Source organism: Lissotriton helveticus, chromosome 4_1, assembly GCF_964261635.1.
Source record: "Lissotriton helveticus chromosome 4_1, aLisHel1.1, whole genome shotgun sequence".
Taxonomy (NCBI): domain Eukaryota; kingdom Metazoa; phylum Chordata; class Amphibia; order Caudata; family Salamandridae; genus Lissotriton; species Lissotriton helveticus.
In genome coordinates this window covers 1,080,851,419-1,080,874,301 of record NC_136063.1, presented here as the reverse complement: position 1 = coordinate 1,080,874,301, position 22,883 = coordinate 1,080,851,419, and the positions used below count along the sequence as shown (strand labels likewise).

At 49.6% G+C, this 22,883-nt stretch overlaps 1 protein-coding gene across 5 annotated transcripts in view; it reads right to left on the bottom strand.

The window, feature by feature from the left end:
- Positions 1 to 22,883, bottom strand: part of TGFBR1 (transforming growth factor beta receptor 1) — a 1,073,092-nt gene that overhangs the window by 139,728 nt on the left and 910,481 nt on the right. For all 5 annotated transcript variants that reach the window (XR_013610571.1, XR_013610572.1, XM_078687672.1 and 2 more), the window contains one exon: positions 13,454 to 13,584. Coding sequence is in view for 3 of the 5 variants with exons in the window: in XM_078687672.1 (XP_078543798.1) it covers positions 13,454 to 13,584 (131 nt within the window). In the remaining 2 variants the exon portion in view is untranslated. The remainder of the gene's footprint in view (positions 1 to 13,453; positions 13,585 to 22,883) is intronic.

Sequence of the window (22,883 nt, the reverse complement as noted above, 5' to 3'; positions counted from 1 at the left end):
CTCTCAAAGGGCACCCCCACCACAGGTAGTGGTATAAGGGGGGGTCTTTGCTGTGCCACCTGATTTGCCACTGGCTTGACAGGTGACACATGAGCGACAAAACTCTTTGGTATCTTCAGACATGTGAGGCCAGTGATAGTGAGGGGCAAGCCTGTCCCAAGTCTTGTTCTGGCCTAAGTGTCCTGCTAGGAGAATTTCATGGGCTAAGGTGAGAAGGAAACTTCTAAGAGACAAGGGGATGACCAGCCTCCTGGTAGCACCAGGCTTGGGGTCTCTTGCCTCCGAGTTTAGGAGTCCTTCATCCCAGTATACTTTGTGGGCACTTGTAGCATTCCCTGCAGCCTCAGCAGCTGCTTGCTGTCTGAGGGTTTCAAGGGAGGAACAGTCTAACTGTGCCTGTCTCAAGTATGCCCTGGAAGGCCCCCCTGTCCCAAGAAACTCAACCTGTTCAGGTTCAAGCTCTTCTAGGACAGTTCCTTCTGGGGTCTTTGGGTCAGCCTCCTGAGAGGGCTGATCCTCAACCTGAGGCAGGGGGGAAGGCTCTGCCTTAACCCTACCATTCCTTCTCTTGGGTAGTGTCTGGTCCATTCTTCCAGGATCCAGCACTTGTTCAGCTGGGCATTTCTTGGCCTGTGACCTGGTCACAGCAAGGACATGTGAGGAGAAACCTAGCATTTCTACATGAGTCATGTACTCCACATCTGACCACAGGGAGGATTCCAAATCATTGCCCAAGAGACAATCTACTGGGAGGTCTGAACTAACTACAACCCTTTTGAGGCGGTTACCCCTCCCCAGGAGAAGTTAACAACTGCCATACTGTGATTGGTAGTGACGTTGCTAGCATTGGTCACTAGGTAGTCTGAACCTAGCATGATCTGTTCAGGGTCCACAAAGGTTGGTGTCACCATAGTGACACTGGCACATGTGTCCCTGTAGGCCTGAGCCATTTTTCCATTGATTAAAGGCGTTTGCCTGTATTTGCCCAGAGTACTGGGACTTACAGTAGGGGTCATATCCATGTCCCCAGTACAAACAAGAACAGCCTGAGTAGGTATTCTGACTAAGTCAGAACCCACCTCAGTTCCCAGGGTTAACCCTACTATAGCCTTGGGGGTACACTACCACTACTAACTGTACTAGGGGGTGCAGGTGTCTTAGGGACAGTAGTGGTAGGAGCTTGGCCTTTCTTGGTGCACTCACTAAACCAGTGAGTATTACTTTTACAGTATTGGCACCATGGTTTCTTTGGAACATCAGTCTTCTTCTTTTGGGAATTCTGGGACCCACCCTCCTTGGATTGTTGGGGCCCTGTTAAAGACTTCTGGTCATTTTGTGGATTCTGATTACTACCCTTTTGGTTTGCTTTCTTTTGGCCACCACCCTGGTTCTGGTTCTGCTGCTTGACCCTGGTTCTGACCCATCTGTCTGCCTTCTTTCCCAATTCTTGGGGAGAGGTCAGATCTGAGTCAATCAGGTGCTGATGCAACAACTGGTTCTGACAATTATTTAAGATTTGTTCTCTCATAATAAGATTGTACAATCCTGTGTAATCAGTAACTTTACTACCCAGTAACCAGCCTTCTAAAGCCTTAGTGGCACAGTCAACAAAGTCAGTCCAATCCTGAGCCTGAGTTTTCTGGGTGTCTCTGAACATCAACCTGTACTGTTCAGTTGTTAAGCCAAACCCATCAGTCAGTGCAGTTTTCAGGACTTGGTAATCATTAGCATCCTCATCTCTAACAGTGAGGAGCTTATCTCTACCTTTACCTTCAAAGGAGAGCCACAATATAGCTGCCCACTGACTCTGGGGTAACTGCTGTACTTTGCAGGCCCTCTCCAGAGCAGTTATCCATTTGTGGATATCATCTCCTGTTTTATAGGAGGGCATTATTTTACTCAGGTGTCTATTATCAAAACTCCGGTCTTTATCCCTAGGGATATTGCTGCCACCAGTGGGTGCTACCCCACTCAATTGTTGCTCTCTGGCAAAAGCAAGTTTCTCTTTGGCAAGGGCAAGTTCTTCCCTTTGGATCCTCAGATTAACTTCCTTCATCTTTGCCTCATGCTCCCTTCTCTGAGGGGAAGTCATCCTCCTCTGAGCAGATGCATGAGAGGCATGGGAGTGAACAGATCTGTTGGAGTCCCTAGAGTGAGACCTATCTCTTCTAATCCCAAAGTTAGGCCTGCTTGTGGATGGCACTGGGGCTCCCCAAGTTCCTTCCCTATGTAGGTCTAAGTTGGCCCTTGTAAGTCTGCTGACTAAAGGTTGGCCATTGTCTACCTCATCCTCAGATCATTCCCCTTCTTCCCTACCATTTACATCTTCTGTTTCAGGGAGGTTAGAGTCTGGGTTATCTTCTAAGAGGGGTATGCTCCCATCTGCTGGATCAGAGGGGCCTGGGTTAGAAGCCCTTCTAGCATCATATGTCTCTAAGAGACCTAACAGAAAAGGAGTGGTAGGGTTAGAACCCTGTTTCAGTTTCCTTGAGGTACACAATTGTCTCATCTCCTGGGAGCTGAGGGCTGCATATATGGAAAGGACCTGTGGTGGGTCACTAACCACAAGGGGAGCCACTGAGATCTCTCCTGTGGTAGACATGCTTTCTAGTTAGGTGTAAGTGGTGCACTTACCTACACTATGGGTTTTACTACTGATCCCTTGCTAAGAGTTGTAGTCCGGGTGTGCTAGGCCCTTTCTACTACAATAGCTGGTTCAGTAGAACTCAGAGTATTTCTAAGCTTGTTATATGTACCTATGGTACCTTATATGATCTTTCAAATGATATCTCGAGATTATATTTGGTAAAAACAACAGCAAGCTCAAATCCCAACCGCTGGCCACCAATGTGAGAAGTTGGCCTGATATATGATGTTCACTAGTTCTAGTGAGCACCTTGTATCAGTCCAAACAACCCTTATGGTGATTGGTTGTAAGTCAACCTTATAGACCAGCTATCCTAATGGTAGCATGGACAAAGCAGTCTTAGGCGAAACTCTTTTGGCATGTGAAACCAGCTGTTTTATCACATATAACCCCTTGAATACCAGATGAAAGGACACCACACAGGTTGTTGTGAAAATAAAGTCTATTTATTAATAACAAACCCCTCTGAACTCTTATTGAGAAAAGAGGGCTAAGCACATAACAATCTCTTTAAGAAAAACACAATAAGTCGCACAAATTACAATGGTGCCCTAGGGGCACGGCAAACCATATACTAAGTAAATGGTATAAGTAGAACTATTTAGAAAATGAAGATGCCCAGAGGCTGTAGGTTCGCTGGGACTACCCTACCCTAACCTTAGGTAAGTATCAGGAGTGTGAACTCACACGCGAGATGCGGAACCAAGTCAATGGGCAGAACAAATTACGAAAAGGTAAGTAAAAGAGAGTTCCTACTAGTTACGACTAAAACGAAAGGATACCTGGACACTAGGAGAGTCAATCTACCCTTGAGCACCGAAATGCTCTTGTTACCTCACCCACGGGCTGCGGGTGCATAGGTGTCAAAGTGTGTTGGGTTTCCGCGTCGAAGTCTATGGAGCCTTGAAGAAAGATGCTGGAGGCGACCAGGAGGAAGATCTCCGGTGCGATCCACGGGTCGATCGAGGAAGAAGAGGACCTGAAAGCAGAGCGGACAGTGTTCAAAGTCACTAGCCAGTGACCGGTGTGGAACCAGGAAGGAACCAGATGCTGTCGTCGCGATCAGGTGAAGAGTGGACGCTTGTCTCTGCAGCCACGTGGACCAGGAGGTGTCTTCGACGACCAGGATGGAGGCAAGAAGCTGTCCCACGCAGGCTCTCGCTGTCGGATCCGGATTTGGAGTCAACAGGCCTTGGCAAAGGCAACCCACGCGGTGGGTGGAAACGGCATCTGGAGTGGACCAGGAGGGTCCAGGGTGCCCCTCTTTTGGAAGGGAGCAAGGGCCAGTGTGGAGCAACCAGACCAGCAGTGTAAATTTCGTGGATCGTCGTCTAGGAGGCCACTAGCCAGCCGGCAAGTGACCAGACAACGCGTCGAGCAGCAATCAAGCAAAAGGGCCCCACGCAGATCTCGTGGATGCTGGGGGGCTGGTCTTCGGTGCAGGAGCTGCTCGGGGCTGGGGCTTCTCAATCCCCAAAGCACTTACTCGAGGATGCCTCTGAAGTCGTGCTGGAAGCGAAGTGCAGTTTCTTCAAGATGGCCGGTCCCACGTGTCTCGTCGCACCCACGGATCTCAGCTGTGCTGCAGATGTAGGTTGAGGTCGGAGAGGTCTGGAAGTCCGGATCTCGTCGGGCTCTGAAGTCTGGTTCCGGCAGGAAGGACGACAAAGTGAACCGCTAGGATGCTTGATGGTGCCTGCAGTTGCAGGGTGGACACTCCTTGCCCACAAGGGAGATTCTTCAGTCTTCTGGGGAGCAGAACGTCGAAGTCCAGAGTTTCTTCTTGTGAAAGTTGTTCAGGATAATCTAACTTGGAATGGGACCAGCTCCTACCTTTATCCTGCTAAAGGGGGCTGTACTAGTGACTAGGTCCCTCCCATGGGTGGGACCAGGAAGGGGGTGGTTACACCCCCTATCCTTTGTCCAGTTTCGCGCCAGAGCTGGGGCTGGAGTGCCCCAGCAACTGGTTTGAACCAGGGTATGCACAGGGACACCTTGTGTGCCCCAGGCATGTCTCATTCCTTTCAGGCCTGTCCTACCTAATACACAAAATCCTGTCTGGGGTGGTGCTAGCACCTCCCAAGGCAGGAAACCCTTTGTCCAGGCCTCCCTCGCTGGAAGGACTCCCAGCAGCAGGAGGTCAGACTTGTGTCTGTGGTGGCAGAATCCATTTTGTGATGCTGAGGCTCTGCTTAACTTTAACCGGGGTTCACAGTTACATACATGTCCCTCTAAAAGGGTGGAATGCTACCCCCGTCGCCAGAACTGGCGAGGGGGTAGTATTCCAATTCGTATGACACCTTACTCGACATGTTTTGATAATGCTATACCAAAGTTAGCACTAACCGCGAGGATTATAATGCACTTAAGAGTATATGGTATAGCGTTATCATGGAACAGCTATTAGGACTTGGTTCCGCAAGCTGCAGACAGGCTCAGCTCATGCTAGAGCACCATCTCACATAATTCCAAGCACTCTGCCTTCAGGATTGATAAGGCCTGCTATAGGAGTGACTGATAGGAGTATATGAGTCCATTTTGGGGTTAGATATAGGTATACTATATCTACAGCAAAGGGTGATTACACCACTTTGCCCCAGCTGTCTTACCAGCCAGTTGTGTCTGTTTAGATGGCCAGCCAGGGGTGGCATAATACATGCTTCAGCCCCTGGTAGGCCTTGGGTTCACCTATGCCCAGGGTACCTAAAGTACACTGTACAGGGGCTGATAAGGTGTCCCAATACCAATTGGAAAATGCACCTAAAGTACATGTGTGTCAATTTAGAGAGAGAACAGCTAGGCTGTGGGTCTGATTAGCAGGCCCACAGCCAGGGAAAGTCGTAAACCAGTGAAGCAAAAAGCAAAAGTCTCCTTTTTAAGATGATGTCCTTACCTCGGTTCCTATATGCCCTACAGAATAGTTTTGATGTTATCCCGTCGACATATTTTCGGGAAGTAGAGTCGTTGCAGAGGCAGCTAATATGGGGCGGACGTTCGCGCATAGCTCTTCCGAAATTGACACTCCCCTGGTATGATGGCGGTATAGCGCTCCCGGATATTCGTAGGTATTACTGGGCTTCCCATCTTGCTGCTATCAACCACGGGATGTATGGCCCGGCGTTGAATCCAGCATTCGAAATGGACAAGTGGCTGCTCCCGGGTGGTGATTATTATAGGGCACTTTACTCGGGGCCTTCCCGTTCACACCTTACGGGACCTACTGCTATTGCTGTGCGGGTGTGGCATAGCGCGACGGCGGCTATGGGCTGGAGTGATCAATTGACGGGTGCGACACCGCTCTATGCCTCTGCGAAGCTGGGTGGCCTATGGAGGATGAAGGGATTTGATAAGTGGGACATGATCGTATTGGTAAAGTGTGTGATCTCTGGGTTAAAGGAAAGGTTAAGACCTTCTCCGAACTGCAAATGGAGTATAAATTGAGTGACAGGGAAATATTTCGTTACATCCAGGTACGTCATGCTCTGAATTCTGTGTTGCCAGTGGACAGTGCCGTTCCGGATTCCTCCCCCCTCGAAGATCGTATACTAGATGGCTATGTGCCGGATAGTACTATCTCACTGTTCAATAAGAAAATGATTAATGACCGATCGGGTCTGCTTGATCGCCTCCATGAGGCCTGGATTGCTTATGGTATTGAACTGGATGATGAGGATTGGCAGTCCGCGATCTCCTCTCCCAAGGAGGTGGCGATTCCGGCCCGCCTCCGTCTGTCCAGCTCAAGATGCTTCACAGAATCTATGTCACTGGTCCCCGTCTAATTTATATGGGCTTCTCTAGTGATGGTATGTGTCGGCGTGGGTGTGGTCTCCTTGGCACCTATCTCCACATCATATGGGAATGCCCTGAGGTGGTGCGCTTCTGGAAACGTATACATGAGATTATGGATGATGTCACGGGTGTTGTTATGATGCCGGAAGCCCGACAATGTCTATTGAATATGTGGGGTCCGAATGACTATGACGTGTCGCAGCTTCGGTGGGTGACTTTGGCCAATATGGTTGCGAAGAGAGATATTGCCCAGTTGTGGGGTTCCCCGAGACCGCCTACAGTGACTGCTTGGAAAGAGAGTCTGGACTGGTGCATGTTTCGTGAGAAAACAGTATACATTGCAAGAGGCAGGCCCAAAAAATGGGGGAAGATTTAAAATTCGTGGAACTCATACCGTGGAGATATTTGTACACCCCCGTTCACCGCCATCCCGAACCCTTCCCTGTCGCCCTGACCTATATCCCTTCCGGCTGTGGTATATCATACTGCTCATCTGCAATTCCGCCTCTGCCCCCCCCCCCCCCCATCTGTATTCAAAGACTTTTTTCTCCTGTTACCATGCTTCTCCCGTCCTTCTTGAGCACAGACCCAATGACTGTATTGTTACTGTACTGCCTTGCTTGTTTGTTTGCTGTATTGTTTTTTTTGTGTTTAAATAATAAAAAGTTTCAACAACAAAAAAAAAAGCAAAAATCTGGGGTGACCATAGGATTGCAGACACTAATCTCCGACAGCGCCCACGTAACCAACAAAGAGTTGGTTATCCACCCGGAACTGGCGAGTGCGATCCAGATAGAAGGAGAGAGCACGTTTTGGGTCCAGACGGTGGAGCCTCTCTTCCACTTTCGAGGGATGCGGAGGCGGAAAGAAGGTGGGCAAGGTGATGGACTGCCAGATGTGGAAGGCTGTGACTACCTTGGGCAGGAAAGAGGGTCTTGTCCGCAACACAACTTTGTCCGGGTGGACAGAAAGGAAAGGCGGTTTAGAGGAAAGAGCCTGGAGCTCACTCACCCTCCTGGCAGAGGTGATGGCAACCAGGAAAGCAGTCTTCAGAGTAAGAAGGCGGAGAGGACACTTATGAAGTGGCTCAAAGGGAGCGCACATCAGATAAGTAAGAACAAGGTTCAAGTCCCACTGAGGTATCACAAATGGAACAGGAGGGAACATGTGTGTGATGCCCTTCAAAAACCTATTTACAATGGGGGACTTGAACAAAGATGGCTGATCAGGGAGCCTTAAAAAGGCTGAAAGGGCAGAAAGGTAGCCTTGATAGTGCCCAGAGCAGAGCCCTGCTGGGCAAGAGAAAGAAGGAAGAGGAGAACCTCAGAAAAGGGTGCAGAGAGAGGATCCACAGCCTTTGCCGTGCACCATACCACAAATTTGTTCCACCTGAAGGCGTATACCGACTTTGTGGAGGGACGCCTGCTGCCAGAATCACAGTACAAACTTCAGGAGGCAAGTCAAATAGCCTCAACTGTCGCCGCTCAATCTCCAAGCATGGAGGTGGAGACTGGACAGGTTCGGGTGGAAGACCGTCCCCTGCTGCTGCGACAGAAGGTCCTCCTGAAGAGGCAGACGAATCGGGGGATCGACAGACATACTGAGTAGCTCGGGATACCAGTATCTTCGTGCCCAGTCCGGAGCCACAAGGATAACTTGGGCCCGGTCACGCCAGATCTTCTTCAGCACTCTGGGCAGAAGTGGTATAGGCGGAAAGGCATACAACAGACCGCAGCTCCACTCGCGACGAAAAGCGTCGCCGAGCGAGTGCCGCCGTGGAAATTCCAATGCGCAGAACTGCTGACATTGCGCGTTCTCTTCGGTGACGAATAGATCTAACCAAGGCTCTCCCCACTGCTGAAAGAGGCCTTGCGCCACGTCCGAGTGCAGACGCCATTCGTGATCCATCATGCACCGACGGCTGAGTTCGTCCGCCCTGGCGTTCTGCCAGGTGTTGAACCACCAGGGTCACGCCCTCATGTGCCAGCCAATGCCAAAGGCGCAGAGCCTCCTGGCATAGGGTCCACGATCCCACGCCGCCCTGTGTTTTGCAGTCCCACATGGCGGTGGTGTTGTCCGTGAACACCTGCACTACCCTCCCCCGGACAGAGGGGAGGAATGCCTTCAGCGCAAGTCGGATCGCCCGCAGCTCCAGAAGGTTGATATAGAGCCGGGATTCTGCCGGAGACCAGAGGCCTCTGATCTCCATCTCTCCCATGTGGCCCCCCCAGCCCTGGAGGGACGCGTCCGTCACAACTACGTTCTCCGGTTGGGGTAGGGAGAGGGATCTGCCGCTGACCCAATAGCGGTCCGTGAGCCACCACTGCAACTGTTTTGCAGTGCCCTCCGAGATCAAGACATGGTTGGACAAGTTGCCCTGATGCTGGGCCACTGAAACTTCAGGTCCCACTGCAGGGCCCGCATCCGCCACCTGGCATGATGCACCAGAAGGATGCAGGAGGCCATCAGCCACAGAAGCCGCAGCGTCAACCTGACTGAGACTTGGGATAACGGCTGAAAGATCGGAATCATAGCCTGAATATCCCGAACCCGCTGTTCGGGAGGATAAACCCAAAACTGCGCTGAGTCTAGAACCGCTCCGATGAAGAGGAGCTTCTGAGAGGGACACAGGTGTGACTTCGGCACATTGATGGAGAACCCCAGCAGGTGCAGGAGGTCGGCCGTAGTTTGGAGGTGGCTGTAGGGGAAGACTGAAACCCCTAACCAGCGCAGATGAGCAGTGACCACCGCCATCACTTTCGTGAACACCCGTGGGGCACTAGTAAGGCCGAAGGGGAGCACGGTAAACTGAAAGTGCTCGTGGCCTACCGTGAACCCGCAGGTAACGCCGGTGGGCCGGCAGGACGGGGATATGAAAATAAGCCCTGCAAGTCCAACGCTACAATCCAGTCTCCTGGGTCCAGGTCAGCTAGGACTTGAGCTAGTGTCAGCATCTTGAACTTCTCCTGCCAGAGGAAGCCGTTGACGTTCTGGAGGTCCAAGATAGGGCGTATGCCCCCTTTGCCCTTCTTGGGTACCAGAAAGTAGTGGGAGTAACAACCACACCCTACTTCTGGCCCAGGAACGCGCTCGATGACCCCCTTGGCCAAGAGGGCTGTAACTTCCTCTCTGAGAAGTGCCAAGTGATCCCCCGACACGCGGTGGTACTGCGGTGGCATGGCTGGAGGGGTAGTCTCGAAGGGGAGAGAGTAGCCCCTTTGGACGTTTTGCAGCACCCACCTGTCCGATGTAACAGTGCGCCAGTGGAGGTGGTGATGGCGAACCCTGCCCCCCACTGGCGTCACATGTGCCTGAAAGCTCGGACTAGGAAGGTTTCGAGGCGGATGCTGCAGGGGCAGGTGTGGACTGGCTGCGCCATTGTCACCGACCGCCGCCACGGCGGTTTCCACGTACGCCACCATGCTGGACAGTAGTCTGCGGTCCGTGGCTGGCTGCAAGTGTGGGGGCGCCCCTTCATTGGCTACGAAAGGACCGAAAGGCAGCCGATGGCTGGCGCGGGGCCGAGAGGCCCATGGACTTGGCCATAGACCTCGAGTCCTTAAAGCGCTCAAGCGCATGGTCTGCCTTGTCGCCAAAGAGGCAACGGCCATCAAAGGGCATGTCCATAAGAGTGTTCTGGACTTCAGCCGAGAAGTTGGCGGACCTCAACCAGGCGTGGCGACGAATCGCCACCGTCGTTGCCATCGCTCTGCCCAGTGAGTCTGTGGTATCCAGCCCACACCGGATGGAGTACCGTGCCGCATCTCGACCCTCCGCAAGGGCTTGGGTGAGTTTAGTCCGGACCTCCTCCGGACATTGTGGCAGCACGTCTGCAACCGTGTCCCACAGAGAGTGGGTGTAGCGGCCCAAGAGGCATGCGGTGTTGACTGACCGCAATCCCAAACTCAGGGCTGAGAATACTTTCGTCCCGTACTGCTCACACCTCTTGGATTCCCGGTCGGGGGAAAGCGGTCTGGGAGTTAGAGGCCTAGATGACCAGACTCTCGGGGGTGGGGTGGGTGGACAGGAAAGCAGGGTCGCCTGGAGCCGGGCGGTGGCTTCTGGCCACGTTCCTATCTACAGGCTGACCTGTAGCAGGCCTGGACCAGGTGCCCAGACGAACGTCAGACAAGGCCTCATTAAACAGCAGCAGAGGTTCGGCCGAGCTTGCCTGTGGTTTAAGGGCCTCAGTGAGGAGGTTAGTCCTCATGGCCGCGACGGGGAGCTCAAGGTGCAAGGCCATGGCTGCCCGCGTCAACACCACACTATAAGCAGCCCCCTCCTCTGTAGCCACGGTAGGAGGGGAGACAAAACCAGTGTCTGGCGAGGTGTCCAGACCACTGGCGTCCCCTAGCTCACCTGACCAGTCCTGATAAGACTGGCACTCCCGTGCCAGAGGATCTTCATACCCCTCCCATTCCCCCTCATCACCCATCTCCTGAGACTCAGGACCAAAGCATGGGGCCGGGTCATAGAAGTAGAAATCTCCCATCGGCCCTGGACCCGAATTGAGGGAGGGATCAGGGACGACACCCTAGGGGCCGACGCCAGCGAGGTCCTGAGGTCGACCGGCGGCGACCCGGATCTGGAACCGGATCCTGCGGGAGCCAGCGGCGCCGGGACCGAAGTCACCGCCGGAGTCGGGACCAAAGCACCCGACGGCGTCGGGGCCGAAGCACCCGACACGCTGGGATTCCCAGTCGGGGCCGCAGAGCCCGAAGGCGCCGCGGAGCCCGACGGAGGAGTGAGCGACCTCATGGCCGTGAGGAAGGCCACGATCTCCTCCGACGTCGCGTGCTACCCAGGGACCGTCGGGTATGAAGCAGGCCGCGACGCCCGCGCGGGCGGTGTCGCCCGAACCCCCGGACGTGTCGGGGGGAGTCAGAAGAGCGATGACGTCTCTTCGACTTCTTGTGCTTACCTGAGGAGCCCGAAGACCGTGGATGACTCCCGGAGCCATGGTGGCTCTGATCCCGCGACCGGTCCCTCGACCTCCTCGCGGACCAGGACCTCGAGCGGCGCAGGGCCGACTGCTGGAGCTCGAGCCGCTTGCGGGACCGCTCCCGCCTAGCCTTAGACGTCAGGGCTCGACAGTCGGAGCATGCCTTGTCGTCGTGGTCGAGGCCTAGGCAATGAGGACACCGGCGATGGGAGTCGGTAACCGACATCAGTCGGCGCAGGGTTTGAACCCGGGCATCCCTACCGGCACCGTCGGAGTCGTACAGACTTCGAAGTAGATCAAAATTGATCGAAAAAGTTTAGTCAAAAAATTACTAAGGGTACCACTTTTTCCGGATTGGCGCTTGCTGGCGCGGAAAACAGAAGAACTGACGTCAGCGCGCGAGGGCGGCATCTAGGTACTCCGGCGACGTCATTCCGGCGCCCACGACGCCGATGACTGACGCGGAGCCGCAGACGACACCTACCAACGCGCAAGGGTACTGCTACGCAAATGTTTCCGGATCCAGTCTGACGCCTGGGGATATTCTAAGGTAAGGTATCTAATACTAACCTGTTTCTTTCTGTATTACTGTGTGCATTCCTAGTTAGTGTCTGAGTCAATGCAGAGTTGTAAAACATAGGGCTGCACTTGTTAAGGAGATTCTAATGGTTCATCTCAAAGAGTGCAGGTTAGAAGTCAGTGGGGACGTTAGGAATGTCAGCCTGCCTGCATTGCGTGAGTTTGTAACTTACTACCTACGCAAATGTGTGTTTCCTTTCTTATTCTGCCTGCTTTTTTTGGGAGGTGAGGGGGTACTCGTATCTTCAGAGTGCATGGTGCTTATTAAGCATATTCTGTTAATTTGACTTTTTTTACATTCCTTTTCTTTCCTCGTTTATTCGATTATCTTTTTGTCCTTTCCTTTGCATTGTACATCACCCTTTCCTTTATTTTCTTTCATTTACTTTGTATTCAACCTGTATGTCTTCTGTTTGCTATTTTTTCAGCTTTTCCTCGTAGCTAGTACTACGCATTATTTGTCTATGGGAAACATCCTTTACAACGCAACTTTTACCACGCAGTGCTTTTACAACGCAGGTTTTACAACGAAAACCATTACAACGCATTGCACTGGGGGGCGCTCTAGGATAGGGAATAGTTTTAATTTACTATCCAACACCTTCCCTACTATCCACGGGGACTGGAGTTGGAATAGTAAATTAAACTATTCACTATCCAGCACCCCTAAGCGCTATGCGTTGTAACAGCACGCGTTGTAAAAACTGCGATGTAAAGGCATGCGTGGTAAAAGCATGCGTTGTAATGTCATACATCCTTTGTCTATGTCTCAAATTAATGTCTCGCTCATACCTTCCCGTGCAGATGACAGCAGTGTTTGAGATCAGAGTTGACATGTATTGGAAATGTGTTTTATAAAGCTAACCCGTTTTTCTGCTCCTCCAACACAAACTTCTACTTCTTACTATAACGTATGGAGGGGGGGTGGTTATACATGATGCTCTTTCTTAAATGCTGGCTAGAAGTCAAGCAATAGTCTGCACAGGGAGCTTCTATCAGAACAGGAACACTTGCTCCATTTTCCTGATATCCGTGGCCTTAAAACTGGCCTGTTTCTAATCAAATCTGTATTATTCTATGGTATGCCTCCTGGACATTTTAAGCTGAACCACTGAACCTTTTTGGCAAGCTAAAGCTTGAGTTGAACACTTGATCCTGTTACATTTTTAAAAAATTAAACAGAAAGTCATCCTGTTTTCATGTAAAAGCTTTTGTCTGTCTGTGCTTTTAAGAGTGATATTGCTCGAAAGGCATCTTGTGATATTCTGTTGCAGGTAGGCAATGGGAATAAGTGCATAAAGCAATTTGGAGTTTGGAATTTGGAGATTTAAATTTTTTGTGACACAGGTGTTTATAACTGTTAGTAGCAGTGTTCTGGTAATTAAAAAAATATACATCTACACTCGGAGCACCACAGAAGAAAGATGTGTGGTCAATATGGAAGTCAATGGTTCAACATTTCTTTTTTACCATAAACAATCTATACAAACACCCACCTCACAACTTTGCCATCTATTAGGAATATTGGGTCTTAGCCTTTGCTCACAAACAACTTTCCTCATTTCTTCAACACACGGATCGGACTGTACGAGATCATAGTAAGGTAACTGGTATTCTTCATGAATTCCTGCAAAGTAAAAGCATCTCTTGATTTAGCTGTCATATATAAAAAAAGAGAACGTATAAGCAAACAAATAAGTAATGAGTGAACAAGTATACATAAAGTGTGTAATATGGTCCAATGATGACATCAGTGTCGATGGCATGATAAATCACATGACCTAAGTCTGGGTGGTTTTTAAGTGTCAAAGGACCTCAAAATAGCTTTTCTGGGCTATCATGCACATGTTACCAATTATTTCTTATATTTCGTTTACTCTGGTGCAGATAGTCTGTAAATGTGTATTTAAACAGGGAAATGTTTATTGAAAACGCTGAGTAAAATACTATGCAATGAAGTTTGGTGGTTTTGCAGTAAAAGGAGAAAACTTTCAAATATGGATTTCAGAGTCTGAGTAAAAACATTTTTGGGTAATAACAAAAACACACTGATTAGCAGCAAGAGACTTTGGACGAGGGCTAACGAATACGTTATTTACCTTCTACCTTATCTGGTAGAGACCAGATCTAGATGCAGATTCCTTACTTTTGAATTATCTCCAATCACCAGATTGGATTCAGAAACTTTTCTACATCTGTACTTTTCTGCGCGTCGGTAGAGCCTAACAATCGATTCCTAGACGACATCGCCCACCGAATGTGATGTAGACAGAGCCCATATAAGCCCTCCCTCGATGTGCTGATGTCAGTTTCTTCTGAGACTACTTCCCATTCTTAAACGCAGAGCCACGTCTAGGAACTGCTATGGAAACAGTGTGCATGACGAACAAGTTACTTACTTTCGGTAACGTTTTTTCTGGTGGATACAGTATCTGCCTATGGATTCCTCACCTTGTGAATATCCCTGCGCCAGAAACATTAGGAAACTTTTGTAGCTCTCCAAGCCAACTAGGTCGTAGACGACATCAGAAAGGCACGACTCCGCTCGCGACCTCGCTGACGTTACTGGACCCATAAGAGAGCCTCGTCGGCGTGATGACGACAGTTCCACCCTTTTTTCCGTGCTCCCGAAGCACACGGACGGACCAACATAAATAGGTACAGTATACACAGTATTCAAACCAACACACATAGTGTGAAATCAATGCAAAAAGCATGAACAATTAAACATTTCCATTGGAAGAAACAACCATAACATAACAAGATTGCAGGTATAGAAGAGTGGACAAACGGGGAGGCGGGTGGGTCAGTGAGGAATCCACAGGCAGATACTGTATCCACCAGACAAAGCGTTACCGAAGGTAAGTAACTTGTTCTTCTGATGGATACATCTGCAGTGGATTCCTCACCTTGTGAATAGAATCCCACAGCAGTCCCCACTCCCGGAGGAGGGTGTACACTCCCCTATACCAAGAAATCCTGAAGGACAGAACGCGCAAAGTGACCGTCCCTACTCACTTCGGAATATAAGCAGTAATGCTTCGCGAAAGTGTGGAGGGAGGTCCAAGTTGCCGCTCTACAAATGTAATCTACAGGTACACCCCTAGACAAAGCAGAAGTAGAAGACTTTGCTCTAGTAGAAGGAGCTCTTATACCCTCTGGAGGTTCCTTACCAGCCAGGGCATAGCAGATTTTGATACACAAGATAATCCATCTGGAAAGTGTGCGCTTGTGCACCGCTCTTCCTTTCCTGCAGCCAGCAAATCCAACAAAGAGCTGGTCGTCCACACGATAGTCTTTAGTCCTATCGAGTTAAAAGCTCACCGCCCTCTTAGGGTCCAGACTGTAAAGCCGCTCCTCCTCCTTGGAAGGGTGAGGGGGAGGATAGAAGGAAGAAAGGGTAATGTACTGCCCTAGATGGAAAGGAGTTATCACCTTAGGCAGAAAAGCAGCCCTGGTCCTGAGTACCATTCTTTCAGCATGAATGGTCCAGAATGGGGGTTTCGAACTCAGAGCTTGTAGCTCACTTACTCTCCTTGCCGAGGTAATTGCAACAAGAAAAACAGTCTTAAAAGACAGTAATCTCATGGGACACTTGTGCAAAGGTTCAAAAGGTGAACCCATCAAGAATGTTAAAACAAGATTTAAGTCCCATTGAGGCACAATAAATGGAGTAGGAGGAAATTTGTTGGCAAGACCCTAATACAACGTAAAACAATAGGTGACTTAACAAAGACGGCTGGTCCGGCAAACAGGAATGCCGACCAGGCCGATAAATAACCTTTTACAGTAGCCACAGCAAAATCCTGCTGGGCTAGAGAAAGAGCAAACTGAAGTATGTTTGATAAACGGGCCCTTAAGGGGTCAATAGATTTCTCTCCACACCATGAAACAAATTTGGCCCACCTGTAAGAATAATTTGACTTGGTGGAATGCCGCCAGGCTGATAAAATAACATCCACCACGTCAGGCGGGAGAGAGAAAGAATTCAGATTGCCCCGTTCAATCTCCAGGCATGAAGGTGTAAGCTCTGGAGGTGGGGGTGTAGAACCTGCCTCTGCGACTGCGAGAGGAGGTCTGCCCTGAGAGGGAGAAGGAGCGGCGGGCACGAGAAGAGGTGGAGAAGATCGGTGTACCACACCCTTCTTGGCCAATCCGGGGCGATCAATATAACTTGGTCCCGGTCTTGGCGAATCTTCCTCAGAACCAGAGGACTTAAGGGTATGGGAGGAAACGCGTAAAGGAGTTGTGAGCCCCAACTCAACTGAAACACGTCCCCCAACGCTCCCCGCATCGGACACTGGAGACTGCAGAATGACGGTCAGTGAGCGTTCTCGAGAGTGGCAAACAGGTCCACCCGAGGAATTCCCCACGTCCGGAAGACGTGACGAACCACTGCCGACTGAGACTGTCTGCACATACTTTCAGAACTCCGGCCAGATGATTTGCCATCAGACAAATCCGATGGTCCTGAACCCAGTCGCAGAGCCTCTCTGCAGAGACATTGCGACCCCACTCCTCCCTGCTTGTTGCCATACCACATCGCGGTAGTGTTGTCAGTCAGGACTTGCACTGACTTACCACGAAGGGAAGGGAGGAAGGCCTTGAGAGCCAAACGTATCGCCCGTAACTCTAGAAGGTTGATATGAAGCAACCCCTCCTCTGGAGACCAAAGACCCTTGATCTCCAGATCCCCCAGATGAGCACCCCACCCTAGAGTGGATGCATCCGTAATCACTGTGGCCACCGATGGAGGAAGATGGAAGGGCTTTCCTTGAGACAGATTGCCCTCCACACTCCACCAAGACAGATCCGCAGCAGCCTCTCTGGAGATCCTGATCGACTCCCTGAGATCTCCGTTGTGTTGATACCACTGCCTGCGGAGGCACAACTGGAGCGCCCTCATGTACCAGCGTGAATGGTTGACCAACAGAATGCAGGAAGCAAACAGACTGAGCAGGCACAGGACCTTCAGGACTGGAACAACCGCTCCATTGTAAAACAAGGGAATCATTTCCTGAATGTCGAGAATCCTTTGAGGTGGAGGGAATCCTCGACAGACAGTAGTATCCAGTACTGCCCGTATAAATAGGTTGCGCTGAGAGGGTACCAGGTGAGACTTGGCACATTTATCGAAAAACCCAATCTGTACAACAGCGGGGTTGTTACTTGCAGATGATGACAAACCCTCTTTGGAGACTCTGCTTTGATCAGCCAGTCGTCCAGATAGGGGAAAACTGTAATCCCCGATCTTCTGAGATGAGCTGCCACCATTGCCATCACCTTGTTGAAGACTCAAGGTGCAGTAGTAAGTCCAAACGGAAGGACCGCAAACTGATAATGTTGCGACCCTACCGTGAAACGGAGATACTTCCTGTGCGACTTCAGGATCGGGATATGAAAATACACGTCCTGCAAGTCGATCGACACCATCCAGTCCTCTTGCTGCAGCGCTTGAAGAACCTGCGCCAGGGAGAGAATCTTGAACTTTTCTTGTTTCAGAAAAAGATTTAAGATCCTGAGATCCAGGATTGGACATAAGCTGCCATCCCCTTCTTGGGCATCAGGGAATACCGGGAGTAGCATCCCAGACCCCTTTCCTGCTCTGGAACCACCTCTATCGCTCCTTTTTTCAACAAAGTCAAGACTTCTTCCTGTAGGAGAAGAAGGTGGTCCTCCGAGCAAGCCCCTTGGCAAGGAGGGTAATTTGGAGGAAATTCCAGAAAAGGAAGAGGATACCCATTTTCTACAAAATCTAGAACCCAAAGATCCGCAGTGACTGATTACCAATCTTGTAGAAAATGGGTAAGCCGACCCCCGACAGGACCAGCATGATCCAGAATGCTGATCTAGGGCTGCTTTGCTGTGGTTAGAGGGGGAGAGGTAGAGGAGGGCGAGGAGGAGGGCTGACGACCTCGTGGGCGACCTCTGTTCCTGCCCCTATAAGATTTATATAGGGTGTTCTGCTGCTGCTTCTGAGGCTGCTTGTAGTTCCGAAAGGACGACCTTTCAAAGCCCCTGTACCTTCTATAAGAAGAACCGCTAGACGGTGTCTGCAGACCCAGAGACTTAGCCGTAGCCTTGCTATCCTTAAACCTCTCCAAGGCTGCATCCGCCTTCTTTCCAAAGAGACCTGACAGTCAAATGGAAGGTGCAAAAGAGTTGCCTGGATATCTTGCGAAAACTCAGAAGATTTAAGCCATGCATTCCTCCTAGATGCACCTGAAGACCCCATTATCCTCTGGCTACTGAGTCCGCTGTATCAAGTCCACTCTGAATCACCTGCTTTGCAGCTGCCTGAGAGTCAGACAAGACTTCATCAAAGTTCTTTCTGTCTTCCTCTGACAACTTCGGGGCCAATTGACTTGCAGAATCCATTTACGCATGGATATACCTACCCAAAAGGCAAGTCACATTGGTGGATTTGAGAGCCATAGAAGCTGATGAAAATACCTTTTTAGCAGCCTGATCCAGTCTCTTAGACTCTCTTTCACCAGGAGTCTGCAGAAAAGCTCCAGCTGATTTCTTTGAGCATGCAGCTTGAATAACCAAACTCTCAGGCGCAGGATGAGAAGATAAAAACTCTGGATCACCTGGAGCCATCCTATATCGCCTGGCAACTGACCTCGAAACTGCAGGAGCAGAAAAGGGTTTTTGCCAAACATCCAAAATTGGCTCTGTAATAGCTTCATTAAATGGAAGCAAAGGCTCACTGACTGTAGAAGGAGATTGAAGCACCTCCGTCAGAATATTAGACTTCAATTCTGTTGTAGGGAGTTGCAAGTCCAAAAGTTCAGCAGCCTTATGAATTACAACATGGTAAGGAACCACATCCTTGGAAGGAACATCAGAAGGAGGTGAAAGTTGCCATTCTGAAGATAGTTCCAAACCACTTGCATCCCATAGATCTTCAAAAAGGTCTTCAGACTCATGATGCTCTCCTTCCTCCATCTCATTTTCTCTAGAATGCTGATCCTCCAGCAACCTTTGTGCCTCACGTCTGGACCTCACCTTCGGGGCCAACGGAGTCATACATGGATCCGACAAATTCGGAACCGGCGTCGAACTCGGATCCAGCGGCGCCTTCGAAGTCGAGCGAGGCCGCGCTGACGGCACCGGAGATGGAGGAATCGACGTCAGCATCGACGTTCTCGGCGCCGGAAAATGCCATGAAGGAGCGGCAGGTAGAAATGGCATGAACGGAGCTGGAGCATAAGCTTGTGGTACTCCCAAATTGAATGCCATAGGACCCATGGGACACAAAGGTGCACCAGAGGGGTACATTGCCCTCGCAAAGACTCCATACATCGCATTAAGATAATGCGTCGGATCTTGCCCTGGACCAGGAAATGGAGGGTACTGGCCTGGCATAGGCATAGGAGTCATCGGATTCGACCCTGCTGGCGCAGACGGTGTATCCACCGGAGCCGATGGCCTTTCAGGTACAGGCACCTCTTCCACCGGAACCAAAGAATGCTCCGAAGAAGGAGAAGGATTTGGTGCCGGTGACTGCTCCGCAGCCCGCGCCGGTGACTGCGCCAGTGAATCCACTGGAGCAACAACTCTCACCGGGGATGGAGAGGGAGATATATAGTCCTTCCAACGTCGATGATCCTTCGAGGTCGACGACTGAGCTTCCGCCGATCGGAGCAGAGAGCCATGCCTCTTCTTCTTCTTATGTTTCTTGGACTTTGAGACATGACCGGACGTCGACTTCGACTCTGATCCCGATCTCAACCTCGACCTGGCCTTCGATTTCCTTCAACCTCTCTTCTCTTTACGAACGTTCGCCATTAACAGCTTGGCCTCCCTTTCTTTCAGAGCCTTCGGGTTCATCTTCCTGCAGGAAGAACAATCCTTGACATCATGGTCCGATGACAAACACCATACACAATCGTCGTGTGGATCGGTTTGGACATATGTCCACCTCACTCCCTGCAAGGCTTAAAACCTGATTTTCTCAACGACATCTTTGAGAAGAGAGAAAAAGAGAGAACAGGAAACAACTAGAAACACAAAGTAACAAGCTACAGAGAGTTCCAAAAACCGTTGGCGCCGACGGCGCGGAAAAAAGGGAACTGACATCATCACGCCGACAAGGCTCTCTTATGGGTTCAGTGACGTCAGCGAGGTCGCAAGCGGAGTCATGCCTTTGCGACATCGTCTACGTCCTTGTCGGCATGCAGAGCTACAAAAGATTCCGAATGTTGCTGGCGCAGGGGATATTCACAAGGTGATGAATCCACTGGCAGATGTATCTATAAGAAAAGAACGTTCTTTTTGGAAAATGTTTATATTTATGTTGTTTCCTTTTATCATTGAAAGGCACAAGAGTGCATAGATAGAATCTGGAAAGAAAATAAGAATCAGTTTACAGAGCGGGAAGATGAGTGGGGCAGTAAGGAATCTACAGCTAGATCTTCTCTCTATCAGACAAGGACTTACCAAAGGTAAGTAACTTATTGATCCGATAGAGATGTCTAGTTGTGGATTTCTTACCTTTGAATGAGATAGCCACACAATATCATTACCAGAGGGGAGTCTGCAAACCGATCCCACAAAGCTCCTGACTAGGCTCTCCAATCTGATATACGAAAAAGAAGAGAAACAGACCGGCTGCCAGGAAGGGAGGTGAGGAAGAAGACATCCCACAAGAAACATTGTGTAAAACCCTGTGCGTAACTGAAATCCACAACTGAACAAAACAAGCATTGGCATAGCCAATAGGTCTCGGCTTTGGGACCTTATAAGTATTTAATAATGCAGCACAATATCCTTGGTGCATCAACATCAAGGGTTGCATGGCTAAACACTTATAATATCCCAAAGGCGAGACCTATTGGCTATGCCAATGCTTGTTCATATGATGTGTTTTCTGTTATACCATTGGAATTGTGTATCACAGCACGTTGACAGTATGCTTCTTCTGTTTGCAAAGATATATAATGCACTGTATTTGAGATGTAACCAAGACTTTCTTGGGTGTACGTATTGAGCAAACTCCAAGTTAATGTGTTTATTTTCTCCGTACTAATATTGTAGAATGCTTACCATATTCATTGAAGGCAGGCTTCATGACAATGTTTATAGTGATTTATACTTATAATAATTTCATAGCAGTTTTAGAGGCAGTCTTTATGATTTTATAATTATTTTACGATTGACTGAGAAAGAATTGATTTGACTAACCATTTGCCTTTTTGCTTGCTGTAATGGTTTCTACATTTTAAATAAACCTTCATGGTTTGTAAATGAATCTTGTCCTGTACTTTTAACTCTTTAATTCTAAACTGAAGTCACTACAGCATATCTAAAACTAATTGTAAGCTGATCTGGTACTTTTTTGACGAACTACAAACATAAAAAGTGAAAGTTTGACCAAAAACAACTACCGATGTAAAATATTACCTGGCCAAATTATGTGAATACAAAGTAGCAGAGATGACGCATCACCGCTAAAATACATTCATAGCAGAAGTTGATGCAGATAACAAATAGCACTAATGACCATAATTTATGTACTTAAATGCAACATATTTGTATTTTAATAATTTTGAATTGCATGCGGAAATGTGCGTCCTTGAAAGATTCATATGCAAAAAAAAATCATAGTTTAGCCTTATTCAGAAACTTCAGCAAAACATTATGAGTGCAAAATATGCCCTCGCAAATAAGCACTACCGGGCTGCACCCAATCCTAATACAGCACAAAAAAGGGCAGGAGGGAGACAACACCACATCTGCACAATTTAGAGCAGATAAATAATGTATGCGACCCTCTCTTATTCCCCCAGAATGTTCCTCCTAACGTCCAGCAATTTCCAAAATAATGGCAGACTACCTATACCCTCACTTCAAGGGGCAGAGCACATTATTACAGTTGCACATATCGATGGCTTACTTGGCCGCTGTAGGTAATGATGCATTAAAGGAGCAGTGCGCGCGAGGTCCCACTAGCTTCAATGTTACCGGAGTCAACGTCCTGTCGAAGAGGTTTCTGTGCGCGATACGAAAATATACACGCGCTGACTTTACCAAAGCCGACTGAGAACAACAAGCCGCGCGCCAGGTGCCTCGAGCTGGCAGCAATGGGGGGAGGGGGGGGGAGGAATAGAGGACGGGGCATTGGTTTGTTTCCCCATGCGTGATTTACTGCTTACTCCCCCAGTGTTCCTCCTAACGTCGAGCAAGTTTCACAATAATGGCCCACTACCTATACCTGCACTTCAAGGGGCAGAGCACATTATTACAGTTGCACATATTGAAGGCTTATTTGGCCGCTGTAGGTAATGACGGATTGAGTTGGGGCGAAGTGACGAAAAACACTTTTCTGCTTGCAGCCCTATGACGCTGTTTAATAAGCATTCTGTGATGTGGGAACGAGAATTAAAAAAGCAGTGCGCTCGAGGTCCCACTAGCTTCAAGGTTACTGGAGTCAATTCTGTGGGAACGAGAATTAAAGGAGCAGTGTGCGAGAGGTCCCACTAACTTCAATGTTACCAGAGTCAACGTCCGGTTGAAGAGGTTTGTGTGCGAGATACGAAAATATACACGAGCTGATTTTATCAAAGCTGACTGAGAATAAAAAGCTGCGCGCCAGGCGCCTCACGCAGGCAGCAGGGGGGGAGGGAGAGAGGAGGGGGCCTGCGCGATTATCTTGCGGGAGCGAGCCAGGGGCACCATGTGTTTGTAAGTTAATTACAAACATATGTTGCCAAAGCTTGCTCCTGGAAGGAAATCGCCACACGTCCACGCATTGCCATTGAAGGCAATGGAACGCGTGCACGTTTCAGCCTGAAAAAGGCTATCGATGGCTACAGGTCTCTCCTATGCAGCGCATGCGCGCTGCATAGGCGAGACCTAAAAAATGGGAGAAAGATACCATGGAAGAAGAATAAAACGAGCTGGGAATGACGCTCCATAAAA